This window comes from Martes martes (genome assembly GCF_963455335.1).
Source record: "Martes martes genome assembly, chromosome: 1".
NCBI lineage: Eukaryota > Metazoa > Chordata > Mammalia > Carnivora > Mustelidae > Martes > Martes martes.
Genome location: NC_137888.1, coordinates 196341969 through 196366270, shown reverse-complemented (window position 1 = coordinate 196366270; position 24302 = coordinate 196341969). Strand labels below are relative to the sequence as shown.

The 24302-nt window shown below is 57.8% G+C and overlaps 3 protein-coding genes across 8 annotated transcripts; 2 read left to right on the top strand and 1 right to left on the bottom strand.

Annotated features, from left to right (window-relative positions):
- The first annotated feature begins 341 nt into the window (after positions 1-341).
- Positions 342-6285, top strand: PARP3 (poly(ADP-ribose) polymerase family member 3). 4 transcript variants are annotated; one of them, XM_080818094.1, is made up of 11 exons: positions 342-495; positions 1146-1335; positions 1987-2112; positions 2339-2527; positions 2737-2869; positions 3029-3255; positions 3517-3663; positions 3853-3939; positions 4197-4287; positions 5212-5346; positions 5734-6283. In XM_080818094.1, the coding sequence occupies exons 2-11, from the start codon at positions 1153-1155 to the stop codon at positions 5901-5903; spliced, it is 1488 nt and encodes a 495-aa protein (XP_080674220.1). In that variant the 5' UTR covers positions 342-495; positions 1146-1152; the 3' UTR covers positions 5904-6283. The 4 variants fall into 4 exon arrangements, with proteins under 4 accessions (XP_080674220.1, XP_080674218.1, XP_080674221.1 ...); XM_080818092.1 differs by having other exon boundaries at positions 348-495; positions 4197-4374; positions 5191-5346; positions 5734-6285; XM_080818095.1 differs by lacking the exon at positions 342-495 and adding an exon at positions 826-889.
- A 5966-nt stretch (positions 6286-12251) lies between these two features.
- GPR62 (G protein-coupled receptor 62) lies at positions 12252-13352 on the top strand (the record flags this gene model as incomplete). The annotated part of the gene is made up of 1 exon (XM_080821026.1): positions 12252-13352. Exon 1 carries the CDS (start codon positions 12261-12263, stop codon positions 13350-13352), a length of 1092 nt encoding a protein of 363 aa, XP_080677152.1. The 5' UTR covers positions 12252-12260.
- Positions 13353-14070: 718 nt separating this feature from the next.
- PCBP4 (poly(rC) binding protein 4) lies at positions 14071-24145 on the bottom strand. Of its 3 annotated transcripts, none has more exons than XM_080821000.1 (13): positions 24017-24145; positions 17743-17883; positions 17574-17597; positions 17433-17465; positions 17087-17203; positions 16733-16864; positions 16464-16592; positions 16148-16222; positions 15939-15983; positions 15800-15863; positions 15641-15693; positions 15389-15558; positions 14071-14765 (listed from the first exon to the last, which is right to left on the bottom strand). In XM_080821000.1, exons 2-13 carry the CDS (start codon positions 17821-17823, stop codon positions 14699-14701), a joined length of 990 nt encoding a protein of 329 aa, XP_080677126.1. In that variant the 5' UTR covers positions 17824-17883; positions 24017-24145; the 3' UTR covers positions 14071-14698. The 3 variants fall into 3 exon arrangements, with proteins under 3 accessions (XP_080677126.1, XP_080677125.1, XP_080677127.1); XM_080820999.1 differs by having other exon boundaries at positions 14079-14962; XM_080821001.1 differs by lacking the exons at positions 17574-17597; positions 17743-17883; positions 24017-24145 and having other exon boundaries at positions 14079-14962; positions 17087-17198; positions 17433-17467.
- Positions 24146-24302: the final 157 nt, after the last annotated feature.

Here is a 24302-nt window from a genome sequence, read left to right as displayed (position 1 = left end):
CCTTGTCTCGGAGGGTGACTCCTCCCCATCGGGGCCTGGAGCCAGGATGAACCATCCTGGCATGAGATAGCCGGGAGGAATCTAGGCAGCCCGGAGAAGGGGAGGCAGTGTCTGCAACTGGGCCCAAGGTCACTGGGCAACCGGCGGACACGTATTGCGTGCCTCAGGCCAGACAAGCGGCGCTAAGGACGCGTCAGTCCCCTGGGCTGCTCTGGCTGTATCCTGATCAAGTGTCCACCGGTCCATGGGACAGGCTGTTGGCCTCCGCCTGCCCAGCCTCTGACTCACTTGACTGGTGGCCAGATAGCTGGAAAACCACACCCCCACCCCGCGCTGCCCCTGCTTCTATCTCTGGCATTTGTAGGGAAATCACTCCCCAAGTCATGCTTAAGTTTACAGAGGGTTGCTAGAGAAGGCTCTAGAACTGCAACTGCTGTGGGGGTCCTGATACTAGACCTGTGGCTGCCATCTCTCCCAGGTCCCTGCTTCTCTTAGGTGAGTGCTCTGTGATCCAACCTACAGCCCTCTGCAGGGCAGGGCAGGGCAGGGCAGGACCAGGTGTGACTGGTGCTTGCCCTAGAGCAGTTCAAGGCCACTGGTCTCAGACCCTGACTGGCACCCCAGAACTTCTGGACCCCTTGGGAAGGGTTTCTGGGCCACTGGGTACCAAGTTCTAGAGGGACAGATCTGCCCCAGGAGTGTGGCTCTTGGGAGCGGCTGTCCACTCTCCTCCATAGTTGGGATGACTCAGCCCAGTAACCATGCCAGGTCCAAGTCAGCTGAGACAGGGAGGAGCAGGCAGTAACCAGAGGGAGGAGGAGCCCAGAAGCAGGAAGAGGTTCTCTTTTCACTTTCCCTCCCTCTTCAGAACACTGGATTGCTAGAGAGGGTAGGGAACCATTCTTCCTTGCCCCGAGGGCAGACTGGACGGGGGTCCTGGCCTGGGTCTTGTGAATGGGGAAAGGGAAAGGGAACTGATGCAGAGAGCTGGTTTTGGTTTTGGTCTGGGTCAGGGAATGGGGAAATGGGAGGCAGTGGGAGGGGGCTGTCACCAAAGGGCAAACCCAGACAAGGGCAAGTTGGTGTTATGCCAGTCAGGTGGGACGCAGAGGCCGTGAAGCCTGAGGGTCCCCTCTGTGTCCCAGAAGAGCCATGGCTCCAAAGCGCAAGTCCCAGGTGCCACATGAAGGCCCTGACAAAAAGCAGGGGCGGCAGGGGGCAGAGGAGGAGGACAACTTCCGCTCCACTGCCGAGGCTCTCAGAGCTGCACCCACAGAGAAGCACACAGTTCGAGTGGACCCAGCATGCCCACTCAGCCACAGCCCCGGAACCCAGGTAAGCTGTAGTCTCCATCCAGACTTGGAGCCTACTCCTTCCTAGGTTCAGATACACTCAGACCTGCTCCCCTCCTCACTGGGGCTTGGATGTGGCCAGGTAGCTCAGGGTCCCAAGTAAGCTATGTCCCCCCAAGACCCCAAAGGTCAGGTAGAGCTGTGTCCCATCATATCTAGGCAGGTCATTTCTGCTCTTCAGACTCCAGGGCAAGCCCTTGAGCTTCTCTAGCCTCCCCTGCCACACTTAAGGCAGGACTTTGACCCCCTCAGTCTTCCCAGGGCTCACCTATATCCCCTAAAGCAGCCCCAGAGGGCCATGTCCCCCTGAGATCCCTTGCATCGCAGGGTTGTATTCCTGTGAGACCCCCAGGGCAGAACCAATGTCTCCCTCTGATTCCCTGACGTAGGGCACAGCTACGTCCTTCTAGAGCTTCCCCCAACTGCCTGAGTTTAATCATATCCCCTCAGATCGGGTCCTCCAGGGCAGAACCATGACACCCTCAAGCCTTCCCTGACAGAGCCCTCTCTGATGCCCTCAGTGCAACCTGACTCCTGTCAGCATCAGACCCCTGTCCGTGTGCAGGCAGGTACCCTGTCCCACCCAAGGGCAGCCCAAGCGGGCCTGCCCTCCCCACGCCCCCTCTGGCCCTAGGTGCATGAAGACTATGCCTGCACCCTGAACCAGACCAACATCGGAAGCAACAACAACAAGTTCTACATCATCCAGCTGCTGGAAGAGGGTGACCGCTTCGCCTGCTGGAACCGCTGGGGCCGTGTGGTAAGTGCCACCACCTTCCTCCCCTGTACTCTCCTTCTCCCCAACTCTCCCTGCTCAACACATGCACCCTGCTCCCCAGTGTCTCCACAGCTTACTTGGCTGCTGACTGTACCCCCTTTCCACCTGTGACCGCCCCGGAGGCTCTTGGCACGGGGCCCGGCGGAGCAGAGGCCTGCCAGTGCTCACAGCCAGTGGCAGGCACACCCCTGAAGGCTGTTTGTTGCAGGGAGAGGTGGGCCAGTCAAAGATCAGCTACTTCAAGTTACTGGAGGACGCAAAGAAGGACTTTGAGAAGAAATTTCGCGACAAGACCAAGAACAGCTGGGCGGAGCGGGACCACTTTGTGGCCCACCCGGGCAAGTACACGCTCATCGAAGTGCAGGGAGACGATGAGGCCCAGGAAGCCGTGGTGAAGGTGACATGGCCAGGAGGGTGGCAGGGCCTGGGACAAGGGAGGGGACTGGAAGGAGAGACCCAGCCATTTAGCTTCTGCCACTATCCAGTTGTGTGACCTTAGGCACAGACCTCCCCTCTCTGGCCTCAGTCTGACCGACTTTTGTCTAACACCAGGCTCTGCTCTGGCTATGCCCAGCTGCTCCCACCATCCGTGACCTCTCCCCGTAGGTGGACGGAGGCGCAGTGAGGAGCGTGGTGCAACGTGTGCGGCCCTGCTCCCTGGACTCAGCCACGCAGAAGCTCATCACCAACATCTTCAGCAAGGACATGTTCAAGAATGCCATGACCCTCATGAACCTGGGTGAGAGGAGAGGGGCCAGGCAGGGTGGCAGGGGCCCTGGGGGACCCGATCTGAGGGGACATGATTAAACTCAGGCAGTTGGGGCCAGGCAGGGCGGCGGTGGGGGAGCAGGGCTGCAGGGCTGAGTGTCCCCCCGCTCTCTGCCCACCCCCCTGCTAGATGTGAAGAAGATGCCCCTAGGGAAGCTGAGCAAGCAACAGATTGCACGGGGCTTCGAGGCTTTGGAGGCCCTGGAGGCTGCACTGCGAGCCCCGGCGGATGGTGGCCTCAGCCTGGAGGAGCTGTCCTCCCACTTCTACACTGTCATCCCCCACAACTTCGGCCGCAACCGGCCCCCACCCATCAACTCCCCTGAGCTCCTGCAGGCCAAGAAGGACATGCTGCTGGTGAGGCTTGGGGGGTGGGGCAGGCAGTGGGGCAGATGGACAGACGGGGCAAAGGAGATGGGGGGGACAGATGGTCAAGAAGGCCCAGGGAGGTGGACGGAATGGGTAGTCAGAAGGACAAGGGAGGGGAAGGCCAGACTGATGGATGGGGTGGGGTGCACAGGCGGACAGACAGGTGGGGTGGCCACCATCCCAGTCGTGTGGGAGGGAGGATGCTGGCAGTCACATGGACCCACAAGCTGCCTGGGCCCATCACTCCAGGTGCTGGCGGACATCGAGCTGGCCCAGACCCTGCAGGCAACCCCCGAGGAGGAGAAGGTGGAGGAGGTCCCACACCCACTGGACAGAGACTATCACCTCCTAAAGTGCCAGCTCGAGCTGCTGGACCCAGAGGCACCCGAGTACAAGGTGGGCCCATCCCCCAGAGTCACTGTCCCTCTGCCCATCCGCCCTCCCGGTGTGCAGGGGAACTGCCTGCCCTTGGCCTTCTCTCCTTATGCCCACAGGGCCCGAGGAGAGCTCTGGAACCAGAGGTGGCAGTAGGGGTCTGCCCACACATCTCCCACCCTCGGCAGCCAGCTTCTGCTTTTCCTGCAGGTGATCCGTACCTACCTAGAGCAGACTGGCAACAGCTACAGGTGCCCAGCTCTTCAACATGTTTGGAAAGTGAACCGAGAAGGGGAGGTGAGGGAGAGTCCCCGCCAACCCATTTTCCTCACTACCTGCCCCTTATGGAGATGATCTTGGCTTATATGCCCATCAGCATGTCAGGCTGGCAACTCATCAGCTTCCTCCAGGCCCAGGTCTTCTTGTGCACGCGTGTGTGAGTGTGTGTGATTGGCAGGAGGGGCCCTGGGCCTCGGTCACACCCTCTGAACGGCAGGGAGAAGCACCTGAGCTTGGACAGCGTGACCCTCCCTGTTCCCCACCCCCTCCCCCAGGGAGACAGGTTCCAGGCCCACTCCAAGCTGGGCAACCGGAAGCTACTATGGCATGGCACCAACGTGGCCGTGGTGGCTGCCATCCTCACCAGTGGGCTCCGTATCATGCCTCATTCCGGTGGCCGCGTTGGCAAGGGCATCTATTTCGCCTCAGAGAACAGCAAGTCTGCCGGCTATGGTGAGGTTATCCCACAGGGCCAGAACCCCGGCCAGCAAGGGACCCGAGGGAGGACTAGCACTTACGCAACTCACAGTGGATCCAGGAGAGGAATCTTTGAGTGGCTTGACCAGTGTGCTCAGCGGGGCATCCTGGGGACCCGGGCGGGGCGGGGCGGGGGACTCAGAGGAAGTATAGCTGCGCAGAGACAGGTAAGATGCCCCAGGCAGCTTCCCTTTCTGGAGAAGGGGATGCAGATAGAACGAGCATGCCAGCCAGAGGTGGGGGTGAGGAGGGGTAGTGAAAGAGGAGGCTTGGAGGTCAAGGAGCTAGGAGGTGACACAAAGCCTGGGGGGCTGCAGCAGGTCAGGACCTCTGCGCACAGCCTGATGATAAAGATCCGAGATATTGCCTGGGGCGTGCGGGAGCAAGGGTGGGCAGGACTGATGTTCTAGGGTATTCAAGGTTGCCTAAGGCCAAGGGGTCTACCAGGAGGGAAGAGGAGCCTAAGAAGGAGTAGAGGGTGGTCTTGGGAGAGCCAGAGCAAGAGGGGTCCCAGGGTAGGGGTGGAAGATGCCACTGGCAAAATCAGCAAAACATGTCAGAGAGAAAAGGCGTCTCCCCTGGATTTGGTCACTGGGAGCCACTGCTGACTTTGGAGTGGAGGGCAGGGGCTGCAGCTGGAACAAGGGGGTGTTTTTAAGGCTGCAGGAAGAGTAGACACTTTTCTGGGCTGGGTCAACAAAGCCAGAGGAAATAATAACTCAGCAAAGCGGGGGCCAGAGAGGCAGGTAGGAGGGCCAAGCTCCCCATGCTGAGCTTCCCTGGGTCCCCCAGTTACTGGCATGTCCTGTGGAGCCCACCAACTTGGCTACATGTTCCTGGGGGAGGTGGCACTGGGCAGAGAGCACCACATCACCGTTGATGACCCCAGCTTGAAGCAGCCACCCCCTGGCTTCGACAGTGTCATTGCCCGAGGCCACACAGAGCCTGGTGAGTCCCGAAAACCTGGACGGGCCTGAGGATAAAGGCCTGGGCCTGAGCTAGGGGACCAGGACGCCTTCAGGAAGGAGATGGGCAGGGAGGGGGCTGTGGAGAGGGGGAGAAAGAAGCAGGCTTCCTTACTAGTCATTTACTTTATCACTGGACAAACATTTAATGCTTCAACATATCACTCCTGGGCATCCAGGAGGGCTTCAGAGAAATGGGGCAGATATTCCAGGCAGAAGGCCCAGCCTATGTGGTGGTCTGGAGATTGCAAGGTGGGAATGAGCAGGTGTTCCCCGTGGCAGAAGTGGACAGGATAAGGGGCAGAACTTACTGGTAAAGCCAAGGATTCGGGACCCTTGAGTCACCCATGGCCCTTGCTGTGCCTTGCAGATCCAACCCAGGACACCGAGCTGGAGCTGGATGGCCAGCGAGTAGTGGTGCCCCAGGGCCGGCCTGTGCTCTGTGCAGAGTTCAGCGGCTCCCAATTCTCCCAGAGCGAGTATCTCATCTACCAGGACAGCCAGTGTCACCTGCGCTACCTGCTGGAGATTCACCTCTAAGCTCTCTGCCTAGTCCCGTCCCCGGGATCTGCTGGCAGCTAAACCATCAGCCTTAACCTTCCTGCCTATCCCTGGTGCCTCCAGATCTCCCTCTTGTGTCCGAGACAATGATCCCTTCCCCAGTCCTTGCTAGCCCTGGCATTGCCATGGCCCCAGATTCTCGCCTCCTAAGGTCATGGGCGTGATGGACTGCCGTTATTACTGGGGCACAGATACAGCCGCCCGTTCAAGGTAGAGGAGCACAGGCTGAGAGTGGGTGGAACCCCACATCCACCTGGACTGTCCACCTTGACCCAGATCATCTGTCTGAGAGGTGCGAGCACCAGGGGAGGCTGAACTTCAGGCATATATAGCAAGTTCATTAAATATTATATCCACTCACTCCCTGACCTCCGCTTGTCTGTGCCGCAGCTGCACTAGACGTGGGCCTCCTTCTCTCACTGGGGACCCACCACAACACACAGCAGCCCCAGCCCCACTCTAGGGAGCGAGCACTCACGAGGGTGATGTGGGACATGGACACACACACACACACATGTCCATCTACGTCCATATCTGCAACACCTGGTCTCCTTATCATTGAAACTTCAAAGGGGATGCTGACCAGTTCAGAACTATTGGATATTTGGGGATCCACCTGGTGATTCCGCCTTTTAGCCCAGACACAGCCTGGCAAATCAAGCATTCTTCAGGTCTCGGCACCGAACACCCACTTGTGTCTTATATACGACTGTTACTAACAAGTTTGGCATATAGCCAAGGGGTACCGCTCTACAATCATGACAGGCACGCCAGCCACACCCTCCCAGGTAACCCTATCCCCAGATGGGGGTACGGGTGCTAGAGAGCAGGTCCGGGTCCCATCTGGGATCACACACTGCATTTAGTTGTCATGCCTCATGTGTCTCCTTCAGTCTAAAACCATTCTCGGCCCTTCTTTTCCCTTCATAACTTTGACATTCTTGATATGAGAGGGGACAGACTAGTTGTACAGAATATCTCGAGATTTGGATTTGTCTGGTGTTTGATCATGGTCAGCTTCATGCATTGCATTTTGGGCAGGAATGTGACCTACGTGATGTGTCTTTGGTGCATTATACCCACGGGGACATGTCCCATTCTCCGTGGTGTTGATTTCGATCTCTCGTGGCATCCACCAGGTGTCTCCACCTGAAAGTCAACTGTTTCTCCTGTTTGTAATGAATCCGTAAACCGTGGGAAAATATTTTGAGATGTCACCGCCCCGTCCTTCCTGGATTTTCACCCACTAGCTGTAATATCCATTGATGATTTTTACCTGAAATCGACGACTTAAATCAATTTTTGCTAAGATGGTTGCAAACGGTAGTTACCTAACTCCCTCATCTCTTTTATATTCATTAATCACTATCCCCTCTCTTCATTACCCGTATGGACTTGTGGATTCTTATGCAATGGGTTATAATCCATTACTGTAATTATTCTGATCTTCAAAATGTCCCAGATTTTGCCAGCAGAAGGTTTTTCGCACTGACTCTCAGATCTACATCATTTTTTGAGCACTTCCTTCCTTTCTGGCATCACAAAATGTTCCAGGCTCATCTCGTGCAAACCTGAAATCAGCCATTTCTCCAAGGAGCCCTGGTTCCCTAGAGCAGGAAATGGTATTTAACATCCAAGATTTGGGCAGTAGGTACGTTCCTTGGTACTGCGGTGTCATTGCTTTTAAGGCCTTGTAGCAAAGAGAGCCAGGAAATACGTATATGTAGATAAGGGAACACATCTATCCATGTCTATTTCTCCAATTCCAGTCCAACACAGAGTTCTTCCATTCTCCCCCAAATGTGTAGTTAAAATGCCTCCTTTCTGTCACAGGAAGAACCTTGGTTTCCATCAACCTTAATATATTTACTTACTGCTTAATCCCACACACAAAGGAGTTTCAGAATTGCTACATCCATACCATTGTGAAAACCGAAGTTTATAAGCTGAGCTCAAGATGTACTGAATCTCTCTCAAAACTTATCTTTTAAGCTGAGGGTCAATGGTCAAACGTGCAGTTTGGGCACAAGTTCAAATATTACTTGGATGGGCCATTTATTTCTCTTCGGTATGGTTGTTCTACACTTGAAGTATAGGAAGGTTTATTTGTTTCTGTTTATAATTAACTTTTAGGGGGTTTTCCTCGTCTTCTTTGATGGTTTTTTTTCAATGCATAGAACATTGACATAGTTCCAGAAAGTCTAATCTTTCGGACAGAAACGTGTGCTCACAAGAATGTCCTTCTCTAGCCTTTCACTCCATTCCCACCCACCTGCTGTAGTTTCCGGTTTATCCTTCCCGCATTTCTTTCTTTCTTTTTTTTTTTGTATGCTTCCCGCATTTCTTTGTGCAAATTAGAACAAAACAACAACGAGGACGACAACAACAAAACACCAAAACAAAACAAAAGCAAAAAGCCAAAAAACAAAAGCTACAAAATGTCCTATTATCCCCCCATTTTTAACTTAGTTGGAGTACTTCAGAGGGAGCATGAACTCTCCACCCCACCATAGTCTCCATCCCTCCCTATCGCCTTCCCCCAGTCCACTTTTCTCATTTGCTATTCCCACTTGGCCCTGCTGAGCCCTCCCCAGGCCCCGGGGGCTCAGGCACTGTGCCAGTCCTGCAAGCCCAGCTGGGCAGACAGAAGAGGAAAATGGGAAGGCATTGGATTTCCCCTTATTCTGAAACAAGACCTCAAAAATCCAGCTTCACATCCTAGAGATGAAAGCCCACATTTAAGTTGTGGCCAAGCACAGAAATGGTGCCTGTGTAGACAGAGCCCAGGAAGCAAGTGACCTGGGTTCCAGGTACAACTCAGCTGTGTGATCTGGGACACATTCCTTACCTCTCTGGGCACCAGCTTTCTCATCTGAATAATGGAGAATTGGACCAGGCCCTTCAAATTCCAGTAGGAAATGAGTCAAATCTGGAGGCCCGTGCCCTGGTGGCTACCACCTAGCTCTGTACAATGCTGATCGTGTGCCTGGGGTGGGTTCTAGGGGCCCAAAGACAAAATCCCGGCTCTCGGGCACCTACAGACAGGGACAGCAGGCTCTAAACAAGCACATGCAGAGAGCAGAAATTCACTGAGTGGGGAAAGTGCCCCGAAGAAAAAGAAAGCAAGGTAAAGAATTAGTGATGGGAAGGTGGGGGCATTTTAGGAAAGATGGTCCCCAACAGCCTCCTCTCTCAAGCAGCACCCTGAATTAGGTGAGGGACCAAGTCCCGGACAGATCTGAGGGAAGTGTGTTCTGACAGAGGAAACAGCACACATGGGAAGATCCTGAAGGGGAAACCAGTCTGATCTACTGGCGGACCAGCAAGATGACTGCCATGGCTTGAAAGTACGGTCAGCAAGGACTGTGAGGTCAGAGGGGTGGAGAGAGGGCCACCTGAGCACCGAGGAGCTGAGAGTCTAATCTGATGATGGGAAGCTCTTAGAGGGATGACAGCAGGGTCATGACATGATCGGATTTGTTTTTAGAGGGAACCACTTTAGCTGCTGTGTGGAGAGTGGACTGGAGGGTGTGTCAGTCAAGATCCAGTCAGCGGGGAGGTGGGTGGGGGATGGGGTAACGGGGTGATGGGCGTGGAGGAGGTCATGTGATGTAATGAGCACTGGGTGTTACATGCAAATGATGAATCATTGAACTCTACCTCTGAAGTTAATAACACACCATATGTTAATTAATTGAATTTAAATAAAATATTTTTTTAAAAAATCTGGTCAGCAAAGCTGAAATCACCCTCGGGATTCCAGACAAGGGGAATCTGATAGAGGAGAGAAACTGAGCTATCGAAGGGGATGGTGGGACGAGCCAAAGATTAGCAAAGATTAGCTGCTACCTTGGGCTGGAAGGATAATGGAAGGCAATGGTATTCCACTGTGCAGAGGCCTGGGTCTCCCTGCAGACCCCCAGCCACAGAGGGGGCTGCCTGAAGGAAAGAGAGGCTGTCCTCAGCAGAGGTAGATCCAGAGCCCCAGGCTGAGCATGAGAGGGAGAATACCTTGGCTTCCTCCCTCCTTCTACCTTCCAGTCTTCCGCTGGTAACTTCTATTAGCTGAATATGCCCAAAAACCAACGGCAGGGGCGCCTGGGTGGCTCAGTGGGTTAAAGCCTCTGCCTTCAGCTCAGGTCATGGTCTCAGGGTCCTGGGATCAAGCCCCACGTCGGGCTCTCTGCTCAGCGGGGAGCCTGCTTCCCCTTCTCTCTGTGCCTGCCTCTCTGCCTGCTTGTGATCTCTCTCTCTGTCAAATAAATAAATAAAATCTTAAAAAAAAAAAACCTACATTAAAAAAAAAAAAAACAACAACGGCAAAGGAACCTGGGAAGTACAGTTCCCTGGAAGGTGGAGCACTGGGGAAGACGGCGGGAGGGGTCTGGGGACAAACAGGCAAATGACCAGAACAAGGTGCAGGAGCAGAGACCAGGAGACCAGTTTCGAGGATTCTGAAGTGGGTCAGTGTGAAGTGGTGGTGGCTGGAACCATGGGAGTTGTGGTAGAGCGACGTGGCTGGATTCACAGATACTGATGAGTTGGGTGTGGGGCCTGGGGGAAGGGAGGCATCTGTGAAAACTTCTGAGGTGGAGTTTGCTGAGCTGGGGGAGACTGCCAGGAGCATGTTGGGGAGGGCTCAAGAGTCATGGTTGTTTTGGACATGGGACATTTACGGTGCCCGATAGTCAAAGTACTAAGGGAGACAATGGAGAGCCTGGGGAGAGAAAGGAGCTTCAGATACAAGCCAAGCCATCAGGGTATAGGTGGGGTGTTGACAAGGGACAGGGTGACTTCACCGAGCATATGCCCTATTGGAGTCACATGGCTTTCCCTGAGCCAACCACGTTGGCTCTGGAGGATGTCATACACAGACTGCCCAAGACTGGGTTTTGTGCCTTATCAGGAGAATGGAGGGTGGGGATCTTGCCCATCCAAATCATAAACTCTGAGCATTGGGGATGGGTGGTTTCCTAAAGAAAACTCAGGGTGCTCCTAGCAGAAGGGGACTGGTTTGCTAACAGCAAAAAGAATACCAAACAAAACACAGCAGTCAAGGGGCACCTGACTGGTTCAGTAGGTAGAGCATGTGATCCTTGTCCTCGGGATTATGGGTTCAAGCCCCATGTTGGTTATAGAGCCCACTTTAGATAGATAGATAGATAGATAGATAGACAGATAAAAAGTACTCAGCAAGACATTAAAAAACCCAGCAGTTTGAGATGGTTAACTACACATAGCGTGGTGGGCATTTTGTAATGTATAGAATTGTCAAATCACTATGTTGTACACCCAAAGTTATCTGTAATATTGTATGTCAACTATACATCAATTAAAACAAAAACTGTGGGCTGCCTGGGTGGTTCAGTCAGTTAAGCGTCTGTCTATCCCAGGACCCCGGCCATGATCCCGGGGTCCTGGGATGGAGCCCCATGACAGCCTCCCTGCTCAGTGGGGAATCTGCTTCTCCCTCTGCCTCTACCCCTTACTGCCCCCTGCCCCCCTGCTTGTGTTCCAGCTCTCTCTCAAATAAATCAACAAAATCTTTAACAAAATAGAAAACAACTGTTTCCCCAAAGCCTACTTTCATTAACTCTACACAGTATCATGAAGCACCTATTCTGTGCCAAGCTAATCCCGGTTGAGAGCCTACTATGTGCCAAGTCCTATGATTTTTTTTCCCCCTCACCTTACCTAGTTTCCTCTCTGAGACAACTAGCCCTCCTGGAGCCCTCCCTGCTTCAGCACTTGCCTCGCTGGTACCTCAGTTTCCCCTCAGGACAAAGGCTGAATGATCTGATTACTCCCACAGATGGAGATGAGAGGGGAGAGCATGTGGGGGGCTACTTCCCACCCCAGGGAAAGGCAGAGCAGGGTGGAGCAGACTCCAAAGCCCACATTCTGATGTCCTCAGACTAGACTCCAGCCTGTGCCTGCTCTGGGCCCCCCTCCAGAGGCACCCGCAGCACTTCCACAGCACAGCCTCCCTCCAGCAGCTGGCAGCTGCTAGGACCCAGGGGGCTGGTGCCAGGCCCTGCTCCTCCCTTGCCAGCTCTGTGTGTCTCTAAAGGGCAACAGCAGAGTGTCAGCCAGTACCATCTCCAGCAGAGGCTGTTGCCGGGACAGAGGAGAGAGCTGAAGTCCCAGCCTTGCACCTCTCCATGGGGCCGGCCAAGCCCCTGTGAGAGGATGGCAGCCTGGGCAACGGAGCCAGTGCCGCGGCTGCCTCTGAGGCGAAGGGCCAGAGGAGCAAGGGACAGGTGATGGGAAGGGGGGAGGGCAGATGCTCTGTTTCCCTCTCTGCAGCCCAGCACGGGGTGAAGCCTGAGCGCTCGAATGGCCAACACCACAGGGCTGAACACCTCAGAAGTCGCGGGCTCGGTGGGGTTGATCCTGGCGGCCGTCGTGGAGGCAGCAGCCCTGCTGGGCAACGGCGCGCTGCTGGTCGTGGTGCTGCGCACTCCGGGACTGCGCGACGCGCTCTACCTGGTGCACCTGTGCGTCGTGGACCTGCTGGCGGCCGCCTCTATCATGCCGCTGGGCCTGCTGGCCGCGCCGCCGCCCGGGGTGGGCCACGTGCGCCTGGGCCCCGCACCGTGCCGCGCGGCGCGCTTCCTCTCGGCGGCGCTGCTGCCCGCCTGCACGCTCGGGGTGGCGGCGCTCAGCCTGGCGCGCTACCGCCTCATAGTGCACCCGCTGCGGCCCGGCGCGCGGCCTCCGCCGGGCTTGGTGCTCACCGCCGTGTGGGCCGCCGCGGGGCTGCTGGGCGCGCTCTCCCTGCTCGGGCCACCGCCCGCGCCGCCCCCGGCCCCCGCGCGCTGCTCGGTCCTAGCGGGCGGCCTCGGGCCCTTCCGGCCGCTCTGGGCGCTGCTGGCCTTCGCTCTGCCCGCCCTCCTGCTGCTCGGCGCCTACAGTGGCATCTTCCTCGTGGCGCGCCGCGCGGCCCTGCGGCCCCCGCGGCCCGCGCGCTTCTCCCGGCCGCGCTCCGACTCTCTGGATAGCCGCCTCTCCATCCTGCCGCCGCTCCGGCCTCGCCTGCCTGGGGGCAAAGCCGCCCTGGCCCCGGCGCTGGCCGTGGGCCAGTTTGCAGCCTGCTGGCTGCCTTATGGCTGTGCGTGCCTGGCGCCCGCCGCGCAGGCTGCAGTGGCCGAGGCGCCAGTCACCTGGGTGGCCTACTCGGCCTTCGCGGCTCACCCCTTCCTGTATGGCCTGCTGCAGCGCCCCGTGCGCAGGGCACTAGGTCGCCTCGCCCGCCAGGTGCTGCCCCGGCCCCCGAGGGCCTGCGCTCCGCGGACCTGGCACCTGCGGACGCTTCTGCAGCACCTCCGGGGACGGTCAGAGAGCCCTGCCCTGGGCCCTTCTGAAGCACCAGAACAAGCCCCAGATTTGCCAAGAGGGGAGAGCCTGAGCATGCCAGGGGCCACCTGAGAGGAGATCGGTCTCCCATGCTGAACTGAGACTGGAGAAAGGATGGTGGTATCAGGAGTCCATCCAACCTCCTACACAGTTCCGGGCAGGTGTCCTGCCTGGATTCCTGGCTCTGGAACCGGGGAAAGGGGGCCTGCAGCCTACCAAGAGGCTTCTGGGAGATAGGAATCCTGGGTTCTGGATCCCTACTCTGCAGAGTCTTGTATACACACCTTGTATACACACCTACCCTTAGCCAGACCCGTGTTCCCATCTGTATCCTGGACTGTCTCTAAGGGCTCCTTCAGCTTAGGTGGTTTGGACACTCATGGATAGTCCCCAAGCCAAGGAAGGAGAGGAGGTGGGCCAAACCACCAAGAAGAGGACCCTAAGGGCTTACAGCCAAAGGGATGGACCACGCAGGGCAAGGTCTAGGTAACAGCCACAGCAGGAGGAACCAGTGGAGAGACACTCAGAAGGACTTCCCCGACATCTGCACCAGGAAGAGGTGGGACAAAGATACTGCAACACCTCTGCCAGCTTCTGAAATGCCCAGAAGGCAACTGGATCAGTGCGGTGCCAGAGGCAGGAGGCTGGACAACAGGACGCAGAAGGGCCCTGAAGCCCCAGAACTGGCATGTGGAAGGGGCCAAGACCCAGTGGTGGATTCACAGATGGGGTCCTCCCGGGACTCGGTCACACCCATTCTCTGGAGGTTTTGCCAACACCCACAATGTTTCACAGCTTCCTGGTCTCTGAGAATATTTATTCAAAAACAGGGATTGAAAAAACTGTACAGAGTGTCTGCTGCTGAGAATTCGGCCCCTGCCTCCATGCCACTCCCCCAGCTGCCCGGCAGGGTTCCCTCTTTGGGTTGCCCTCTGCCAAGCCCAGCCAGTCCATTCCAGTCAAAAGGGTATCAGTGGAAGCAGCAGGAATCTGCAGGGAGGTGGGGAGAGAAGCATGGCCCCCAGCCACCCCACCCCCCTGGCCCTCCTCCCTGATCCCCACAGGGGGGCCAGTAGGCTGGAAAGCCCTAAGGGATGGGGAGTGCATGAGTGACCCTCTGAAGTGGGGGCACTAAGGATGCTCCCTGCATCCAAGCATAGAGCTACAGGGGGTAGAGCCCCGTACCCTGGGGCGGCTGCGGCTCCCGGACCCTGGGCCAGAAACTGCTCCCACTCCAAGAGGAGGAACTCCCACAGACCCGGGCTGGGTGGGGGGGTGCATCCATGCGTCTGGGCATTAGTGGCATTTGGGACCCCCTCTTGGGCAGGGAGGGTGCAGAGGCAGCCCCCTACCGGTGGTCCTGCCTGCCCCTGCGCCTGTGCCTCAGCCGGCCTCAGTAGGGGGAGAATTTCTGCCGCTCAGCTTTCTTGCTCCCATTGGCTGCTGCCATCTTGGCAGTGTAGGCCGCCAAGCCCGGCGGCGGCCCTGGGGAGGCAGGTGGCAGAGCCAAGAAGGGCACAGGCTTGAGGCCGATGAAGTTGGAGAGGGAGATGGCATAGGGTGTGCCCAGCAGGCCTGGGGGAGCTGTGGGCAGGGCCGTCAGGGGCGGCGAGAAGGGGGCAGGCAGGTCTGTGGGGGCTGAGCCGGGCGTCCCCCCAGAGGTAGACTTGGCCGTTTCTAGACTGGAAAGAGGGATATGGGGGGAGGTGAAGGGAACAGTGGAGGTAAGAGAGGAGCAGTAAGGATAAATATGGGGGGAGATTAGGTAAGAGGCAAAGAGGAATCAAGAATAATAACATGGTGAGGGGATATTGGGGCGAGGATGGGAATGATAGAAGAGTAGTGATAAGCAGGTATGGTACTCAGTGAGGGGAGGTATGGGGAGGTTGAAACCCAGGGGAAAGAGACAGGGACAAGGGAAAAGAGGACACAAGGGACGGATGTGGAGGAGAATGTGGGGCCACATGGAGTGGGTAAGGCAGGGTTCGGGGAGACAGAGGATATACCCAGACAGAGACAGAGAAGGGAGATCAGCTCTCCCCACCCCAAGCATGCCTTTTACAGGCACTTGAGCCCCGTGACCTGGACCACCCCCACCCCACACTCACCAGGCAGTGATGAGGTACTGGGCCAGGGCGATGGAGACAGGGGAACCAGTGATGGTCACGTGCCTCTCGCCAGCACCTTCCGCTTGGTTCCCGATCTTGATATGTGCCCCTGACATCTGTCGGATCTCACTGATCTTGCTGCCCTGGCGCCCGATCACGCAGCCAATCAGCTGCAGGGAGAGTGGAATTCAACCCTGGGCCAGGCCTAGACCCCAGGAACCACCCCCACAAACCACCCCATCCTCTGCTCACATCATTGGGAACCAAGAACTCCTGTGAGCTGGTCTGTGTGCCAGGATCCAGTCCTGGGAGGGAGGAAAAGAGGGATTGGACATGGCTCTGGGCCTTTCCTGCCTCCCCACATACATTCCCAGTGGGGTTGCCCCAGCCTCCTTCTGCAGGGCCGCTCACCTGGCACCATGCTGGGGGAGGCAAAGGGGACCGCGTGGCCTGAAAGCTGCTGGAGCTTGGTGACCTGTGCCAAAGAAGAGGGTCAGGAGTCAGAGGATGCCTGGTTTCGGAACGGGTCCCTGGGGCTATGGTTACTCACCTCAGCGGGGGTCACAGCCCCATACTGACCCTGGACGGAAAAGCCCTGTGAATACAAAGTGGGGGAAAGAGGGTAAACTGTAACAAGTCAGAGCAATCTGGCCAATCACTCCTCCCCCCTGCCAGCTCCCAAGTCCTTCTTCCATCCCTCCCCCACCTCAACCCCCTTCTCCAGGAATACTTCCTACCCGTCCTACTGTCCCACCTTACCTGGTTGGCAGAGAGAAGAACGGTACCTAAGGACAGGCTCGGATGATATGGGATAGTAGCTCCTTTGGGTGGGGACTGGAAGGCACAAAAGTGGGAGGCTCTACCAGGCCCCTCCCCAGCCCCTCTGACCTCCCCAAGGGCCCTATGTTCCCAAGGCCCTCACTATGACCCCCAGGTAAATGCATCCCAACATTCTGGAGCTCCCAGTCCATCCCTGAAGCCCAGCCTGGCCTCCAGCTGGTGCCACAGATATAGGGTTAGGGGGCCCGACAAGGCAGGCCCATCCCCATCCCCTCTCCCTGCACCAAGGAAGCACCTCCAGGATAACAGCGCAGATCTGGCGCACACACAGGATGATGGCATCAGGCACCCCGGACACGGTGACAGCACGCTCTGTAGAGTTGGGGAGCAGGTCTCCTGCCACCTGTACCTGGGCCCCCGTGGTCTGTAAGCAGAGAACAGGGACCACTTCTGGCTACCCTCATAATCCAGGCCAGGGCTGCCCAGGTTTTCCCCAGGGGACAGGAAGCCATAAGTCCGGGGAAGGGTAGGACTCCCTGAGGGTGGTATCCCCCTTCTCCTCACTTCTCGGATCTCCTTGATCTTGGTGCCAGCCTTGCCAATCAGTGAGCCACACTGGCTTGCAGGAATGACGAGGCGCAGGGTCACCGGAGGCCTGGAGACATTCCCACCATTTGCAGGAGCGGCACAAAGGTCCTGGGCAGGAAGACTGGTTTGGCTCTCCATGCCCCTGCTGCTCCCCCTCCCGTGGGAGAACCTGCCTGCTGGGGTGTGAAGGGGAGAAGCCCTCCCCAGGTCCTACCCTAATGAAGGAACCTGGCCCACCCTGGGTTTGGCCTTCTCTGCCACCTGCAGCCCCTGTGTGGAGCCCCAGCCCAGGGAACCACTCCCAGCCTCCCAGCCCAGCCAGCCACACACCTCATCCAGCTTGAAGGCGATCATGGAGACCGCATGGAAGACAGCCGCTGTAGACCCTGTGATGGTGGTGATGCGCTCGGGGCAGGAGCCCTCAGAGATGGTGATCCGGGCGCTGCTCTGCGGGGACACACAACGCCGGGCGGTGGGGCTCCTTCTCCACTTCCTTGCTGGGAACCTGTCTGCCTGCCGCCCCACCAGGCCCCAGCCCACCACTGGAAACAGCTGCCTTCCAAGGGTGCTCATTGGTCATCCCAAATGGTGGGGTGCAGGGGAAAAGGTGGGGCAGGGATCTCCCCTCCCCTCCAAACCAGATGCCCTGGGCAGCTCTCCCAAACTCCAGCCTCACCTGCTCCCGGATTCGCTTTACAGTCTCTCCTTTCTGTGGGAGAAAAAATATGGAATGGCTCTTAGCCAGAGCGGTCACCACCTCCTGACGAGGCCTGGGGCCTCAGGTGGAGGTCCGCACAGAATAGAACTGGGCACCTACCTTCCCAATTATGCTGCCGACCTCCTGCAAACAAGACAAGAGCATAGTCAGCGGGGAGTGGTGCCCCAGGCCCAGCCCGGGCCTTCAGGACAGGGAATCTAGCTGAGACAGGACACAGGAGCTCACATTCCTGGCCCGCCCCACCTTGCCGTGCCCCGCCCCCACTCACCTTCCCATGCATCAGCATCCGCAGGGTGAGGGTGATGCTGAGCTCTGGCTCCTCCTCCAGCCCCGCATCTGAGCCGCTCATCCTGTCAAGCGGGGCTGGGGCCACAGCGGCCTAGGAGTGCGTCCACGGTGCCTGGCGGCTCTGGTGTGGTGGGGGGGCAGTGGAAGAGGGATTAGAGGGGAGCTCCCATCTCTTTTGGGTCCCCTGACTTTACATGGGGACCTCAGTGTCAGACTGACCAAATTCCCACAGAAGAGAGACAGCGTAGACCCCCGGTTTCAAGTGTCACCCTGACTGATACCCTTGTGTGCCACTCACTTGCTGTGTGACCCTGGACAGCTCATTTCACCCGCCCGAGGCTCCGCTTCCCCAGTCCACAAGAAGAGACTACCAGGTCCTACCCCGAGAGAGTCAAGAGAATTAGAACGAGCCGAACACATATGTGGAAGGCAGCCAGTTGCCATGGGTCTCCTTCCCTCCTTCCCTTTCCCCATGTACACTGGAAGAAAGAATTAACCAGAAGACCTATGGGAGTCTGGGGTGGGGACTTCTCTCTGACCTCTTAGAAGAGGGGGCCCCTGGGGACTGGGCCTTGAAAGCATGATTAAGTTTGAAAAGTTAATTCAAGTAAGAAGCACTTGCATCCAGGGACCACAGCCTCCCCCTCACCAGCACCTCTCCCCACGAGAACATGGGGTTGCAGCTGGCCAGGAGGCTGGAACAGCCATGGGGAACCATGGGGAGGCCTTGAAAGGAGGGTAGAAGTGAAAAGAACAAGGTTCTAGAAGGGTCCTCTTGCCCCAGCCTTCCCCCCTGCCTGGCAAAGGCTTATGGGGAGGGGGACACAAGGGTGGGGAGCCCCAGGTCTGTGGGACTGGTCACTAAAGCAGAAGATCCCTGCAGACAGCTGTGAGCAGGGTTCATTCAGCACGTGGGGGCGAGGGGGCGTGGTGTCAGGAGACCAGCAGTCTGCACAGGGTTGCTCTCCTGTGTGCTGCAGAGGTAAGAAGTGGCCACATTCCCAGCCTGGAACACTTTCCACTGTACCCGAAACAAGGCCACTGGCTCCCGGTCTCAATTTCCTCACCTATGAAATGGAGAGAATGCTTCCCCTAGGGACTGGGTGATGGGTAAGAAAGGGATTTGGGGGCTGGGAAATGTCAAGGCCGTTAACTGACAGAGGAAGGAGGAGACAGAGATTAGCTTCTGGGATTAGCCCAGCCGCCAGCCCTCCCTACCCGCCAGCCCTCCCTACCCGACCCCTTTTCATGCCCCAACTTAATCCTGAACTTTAATCCTGCTTGGAAATCCCTCTCCTCCAGTGGCTGTCTCCCACCAAGGCTCAGCTTTGATGGGAGCTAACGAGGGGACCAGAACCCAAGGAAGAAAAGAAGAAAACGGAGTGGGACCAACTGGTGCCAAAACTAAGCCAAGGCCAAGCTCTAATCCCGCAAATTCCTTCTGCCCGGGAGGGCATGGGAGCCAAGGATGCATGTGCCTGCCTAAAGCACTCTGGAGACCTCTGGGCACCTTCTCCTCAGCCCCCTGCCCTCTCCTGAAATGCAGGTCAAGGGTGTGGAGCACTGTCCAGTCCCCTCTTTGGGACCCCCTTGCTAGCCAGAGCTTGGGCATGGAGTAGGAAGGGGGTGTTCCCAGCCTGGCTTTCTCAGGAAGCCCAAGGAAGACACTGTATGACATGAAGCCTGTACCTTCATCTGTACCATTGGGTGACAACGCTGTTCCCTCAAGCCCTAGGTAACTTGTATCCCCAGCACCTGCTCCTCCCTCTGCTTGAGTACTCTCCAGAGGCTCTCCAGAGGTCAGAGGTCAACAGTGGATACAGGGACTGGGCTCTGTGAGCATCCTGGCCAACCTCATGCTGGCTGCCCTTGCAAACATTCCCCCAGCTGCACGCACTTCCTCCAGCAAAGCACTTGTGATGACGTGCTTAGTTTCTGTCTCCCTGGACAGCCAAGCCCAGGAGCCCCTTAGAGCAGCAGCCAAGGCCGCTACCTTCTCCTTGTGTCCCCAGAGCTCAGGCCAAGAGCCAGACGGTAGAAGGTGTTCAGAACATAATGGTTAGCTGAACAGATGAATTCACCAAACAGAAGGGAACCTGATGCCAACAGAGGGTCTCTAACCTGCCCAAGGTCACAGAGAGGTGGGCAATGCTGGGACCAGCATGGTCCTACCTGCTAGCACGGGGCTCTCTACCACAGGCCTCTTCTACCTCCCCTTTCTGGCTGTTCCATTTGGGTCTATCAGGCCTCTTCTTGGAGGGAGGCTCTTCAAAGGTGGGGAGCAGGCTTTAGTAGTTCCTAAGACCCCTGCCTGGCTAGTACGTGGGAGTCATGTTTGGAAAGGACTGACAACTTGCCCAAAGCCATGGTCTTAATCTCCAGAATGTTCTGAGGCTCACGAGCTCCTCTGGAGTGGTAACCAGTGGGAGATCTGACACTGTCCCCATACCATTTCCCCATCGCCTTTGGGGTCATAAGCCTCAAGGAGGAAAGGGCAAAGGGGCTAGAATGTGGCCAGAACTAGAGTTCCTGCCCTGAATAAGAGACCTGGGTCTGCACAGAGCCCACTGCCCCGAATTTCATGGTGACCTTGGCCAGGCCTTCCTCTGACCTGGACCTCAGTTTACCCGCCTGTGCTATTTATGTGTATGTGTGGGACTGAAGGGGAGAGGCTGTATGTGCTGGTGCTGATCCCTCTGTGTCCTTCCTGTTCTGAAGGACCCTCAAGATCTCTCCTCTTTTTAGGAGAGAACAGGAGTTCCTGACACAGGTCTCCCAAATTATTCTCCTAGGGACCCTAAGAACAAGCAGTCCTATTCGGCATACTGGCTCCCCTCCTCCCCTCACCAGAGTTCTCAGGGAATCATTTGTTGGTGGGCTCTGGGTCCCCGCTGGGCCACCCACACGGCAGCCACACGTCATGCCACACTGACCTCCAGCTCACCTCTGGGGGTGCCCAGCCCCCTCTGGTCAGCAGGGCTCCCTGGCAGAACACACCAAGCTCAGACCAGGCCTCTGCCTCTGACCTCGGGTGTTCCCTTCTGCTCCCTAGGCCCCCTCCCCAGACCCAGTGCCCACTCCTTCTGTCCCTGGCTTCCTGCCACTCAGGCTGGAGGGGGCGGGGAGGGGGGTGACAGCTGTGTAAGCGATGGCGGCTGCCCCTTCCTGCCCCTCCCCCCCAGCTGTCTCTCTCTCATGACAGCTGCCCAATCAAAGGGCCGGGGGCTTAGCCAGCTCCCCCCCACATGCAGGGATCAAGTGTCCACCCTGGCTTTGTTCTGGAGCAAGAACAATCCGGGGGAGGGGAGGGCTCCTGGGGCTAGGCAACTCAAGTGGACTGGCCCGCCTCTTGGGGGATTCCCTTGGCTCTCCTAGCCAGCGTCTGGACCAACCAGGCCTTAAAGACCCACCTGGGGTAGGGAGAAGGTGGCGGGGGGTGGTCTCCAAGTTCATCCCCCACCTCATATCCCCCGACATCCCCCTTAGCACCATCAGGCTCCAACCTAGCAGCCTCCTACTCCTAGTCCAAAAGCAGCCATGCAGGCCACACCCAGTGATGCTGGGGAATGGCTCAGGACATCAGACGAAGCAGGGTGTGGCAGGAGGTGGACACTGGGCATGGGGAGATCAGCACTGAAGGATCCTGAACTCCGCTGCCTGCTCCCTTCTCTGGGTATGCACCCCCTTCCTGATTACCCAGGCCTCCACAAGAAGTACTCTAGTATCCTCCGACCCATGCACCCAGCCTCTCAGCCTTACAGCCTCCCAGGATTCATGCCACCTCTTGGGAGAGTCGGCGGGGAGGAGAGGCCTTCGGGGAGCAGCGTGGGGTCCATGAGTTCCACCCTCTGGTCTCCCGGCCCAAGGCTGTCCTACAGACTCAGTGCGAAGCAGCAAAGGGAAGCGCTGACAAGTTGGCTGGTGCCAGAAATGCCACAGTCTCCTTAGAGCATCATTCAGCAACCCCTCAAGAGTCCTTACAGCCAAGGGAAACTGAGGCAGGCCTCAGTTTCCAAGGCACTCCAAGAGAAAGGACACAACTTCTTGGTTGTGTCCCCACCCACTGACTGGTACCCATCCCCTCACTGCCTCACCCAACTTGAAAAAGGTCTCTAGCTTCGATTTTCTATGCTGGAGACGGATCATTCTGCCGCTCAACAGCCATCTTTGGCTCCCCAGTACCCAAGGAATAAAGCTTGATCACCACAGACAGGGACTCAAGGTCCCTCATGATCTGGCTCCTGTCAGTTTCTCTTGTCTCATTTCTACCCCTTCCCCCCTACTCACCAGGCTGCAAAACACATCTAGTACCTCCAGGCCTCTGGGCCTTTGCCCTGGCTCATCCCAGCTTGAAACGCCCATCCTCCTCACTCTGTCAAATCCCTCTCAAACGCCACCTCCTCTGTGAAGTCTTCCCAACCTTCCAAGTCAGATATAATCACTCAGGCCTCTGTGCCCCAGCTCAGCTCAAAGGAGCCCTAACAGGCATTTTCAAGCCTATCTTTCTGTTATCCAGGAGGGTAGGAGTTCCTCCAGGAGGGCGGGAGCCAGAACCACATTCTGTGTGTAGAGAGAAGGGACTGGAGGCGTTAGGGACCTGAGATGGGGCTGAGGGTCCCAGGAAAGCAGCGAGGATGGTGTGAGAAAATCCAGGGCTTGGGGGACCGGCCACATGGGAGATCCAGGATCTGCCGGGACAGAATTCCCAGTTCCCATTCCTCAGTACCCCCAGCCCCTGCTCCTGCTGTTTCTTTGGGTCTAGGGCTCCGCGGGCATGTCACATGCCGTGCTTTGAGACTCCTAGGGGCCCAGAATGGGTTTCCCCATGTGGAAGCGAGGCTGGAGGAAGAGCTGGGGAGTGGCACAGGTTTCACAAAGTCAGAACCCGAGGCCCAGAGAGGGAGGTGCTTGTTTATAAGGCTACATGAAAGGCAACTGGCGGAGCTGGGAGAACAGGGGTCCACCTGTGCGGCTCAGAGCTCTTTTCTCAAGAGGTCAATGCCATGGGGCAATGGTGATGGAAGCTGGAGGGGGGGCAGGGATGGGAGCAGGGAGGGTGGACAGAGCCTGTCTGGGGACACAGGGCGGGGCAAAACCAGCCTCCCTGTGGCCTGGGCCTGCCAGGGTGTGTGGGCCGCCTGCTCCCAGCCCCCCACCCTGAGCATGCAAGAAGAACAATCCCCTTGTGTTTGGGCAGCCTGAGCCTGCATGCTGATGAAGGCTGGGGGGTGGGGGCTGGGATGGGGGTGCTTCAGAGGTTGACGGGGCTCCAGGGCCCAGAGGGAATAGGGGACCTTCAGATGGGAAAAGTAGGGTCCCAGGTGCTGGCCCTGAAGGAATGAGGGTAACCCCAGGAAAGAGTGAAGGCTAGAGCTAAGATTTAAGCTCCCGGAGAGTCCCTGAGGTCTAAGGGCTCTTTGTAGGAGAAGGAGGGCCCTTAGGGACACATGCCCTGTTGGTCCAGCATGAAGGTAAACATTGTGGGTTTGGAGGGGACCAAGAGCCCACATTCTGGGAGGAGGGAATGCAGCTGGCCCTGGGGGCATCCCCTTGAAGACCACTCCCCAGTGTGTTGGAGCCGGGCGGAGCACTGGGTGCCACAGGTCTCAAGATGGCGGGCCTGGGATAGGGGAGTGAGGAGGTGGGCACCTCCCTCTCCTGGCCAGGCAGGCATGAGGGCCAGGCTGAAGTGAGTATCCAGAGACACCCCCTGCCCCCCAGGACTTCAGCCAGAAGCTAGGTCAGAGCTGAGGGGCTGAAGAGCCACAAAGCCTAAGGGACCACTCTGAGTCCCCAACTGTCATCTCCACACACCCCTGGTCTGGAGGTCTGTCTGCCCGCTCCCCCCCCCCCCCCAAGGACTGCAGAGAATGGGAAGGGGTGTGTGCTGAGCCAGGAACTGCAGGGGAATGGATGATGGGGATAGAGATGGAGCAGAACCAGAACCCAAGGCAGGAGGTCGAGAGAAAAGCGGGTCCAAAGAACAGAAAGAGCAGGTGGGATGTGGGCCTCAAATCTGGGGTCTCGGGTCCAGGAAGGCCCTCCCTGGTGCTGGGGGCTCCTCGGGCAGAGCAGCGACCCCCACCTGTGCAGGCCTGGGCCCGTGTGGGACAGGGAAGCGTGTTCCTCTCAGTCTCCCAGGATCCCAAACCGGGACCCCGGCCTGTAGACTCCGGCGCGGGCTCCCCGCCTCCCCCCCTGGCCGAACCCCCAAACTTCGCGGCCCGCGGTGCCCCGCCCGGCCCGCGCCCTACCTCGCTGGGGCTGTCCTGCGGCGGCGGCGGCGGCGGCGGCAGCGGCGGCGCGGCGGCTGGGCCGCTCAGTCCCACATTGTCCCCGGGAGAGGCGGCCGCTCACAACTGCGAGTGACATCAGCTGCGAACAATGAGGGGTTTGACAGGCGCGGAGCCCGGCCGGCCCGGAGCCCGGCTCCGCGCCCCCCCCACCACCCCCCGGCCCGCCCGGCCCGGCCCCTCCCCGCCCCCTCCCCGGATCCGATTACAGCGCGGCGGGCCCGCCCCAGCCGCCCCAGTGCCGCAG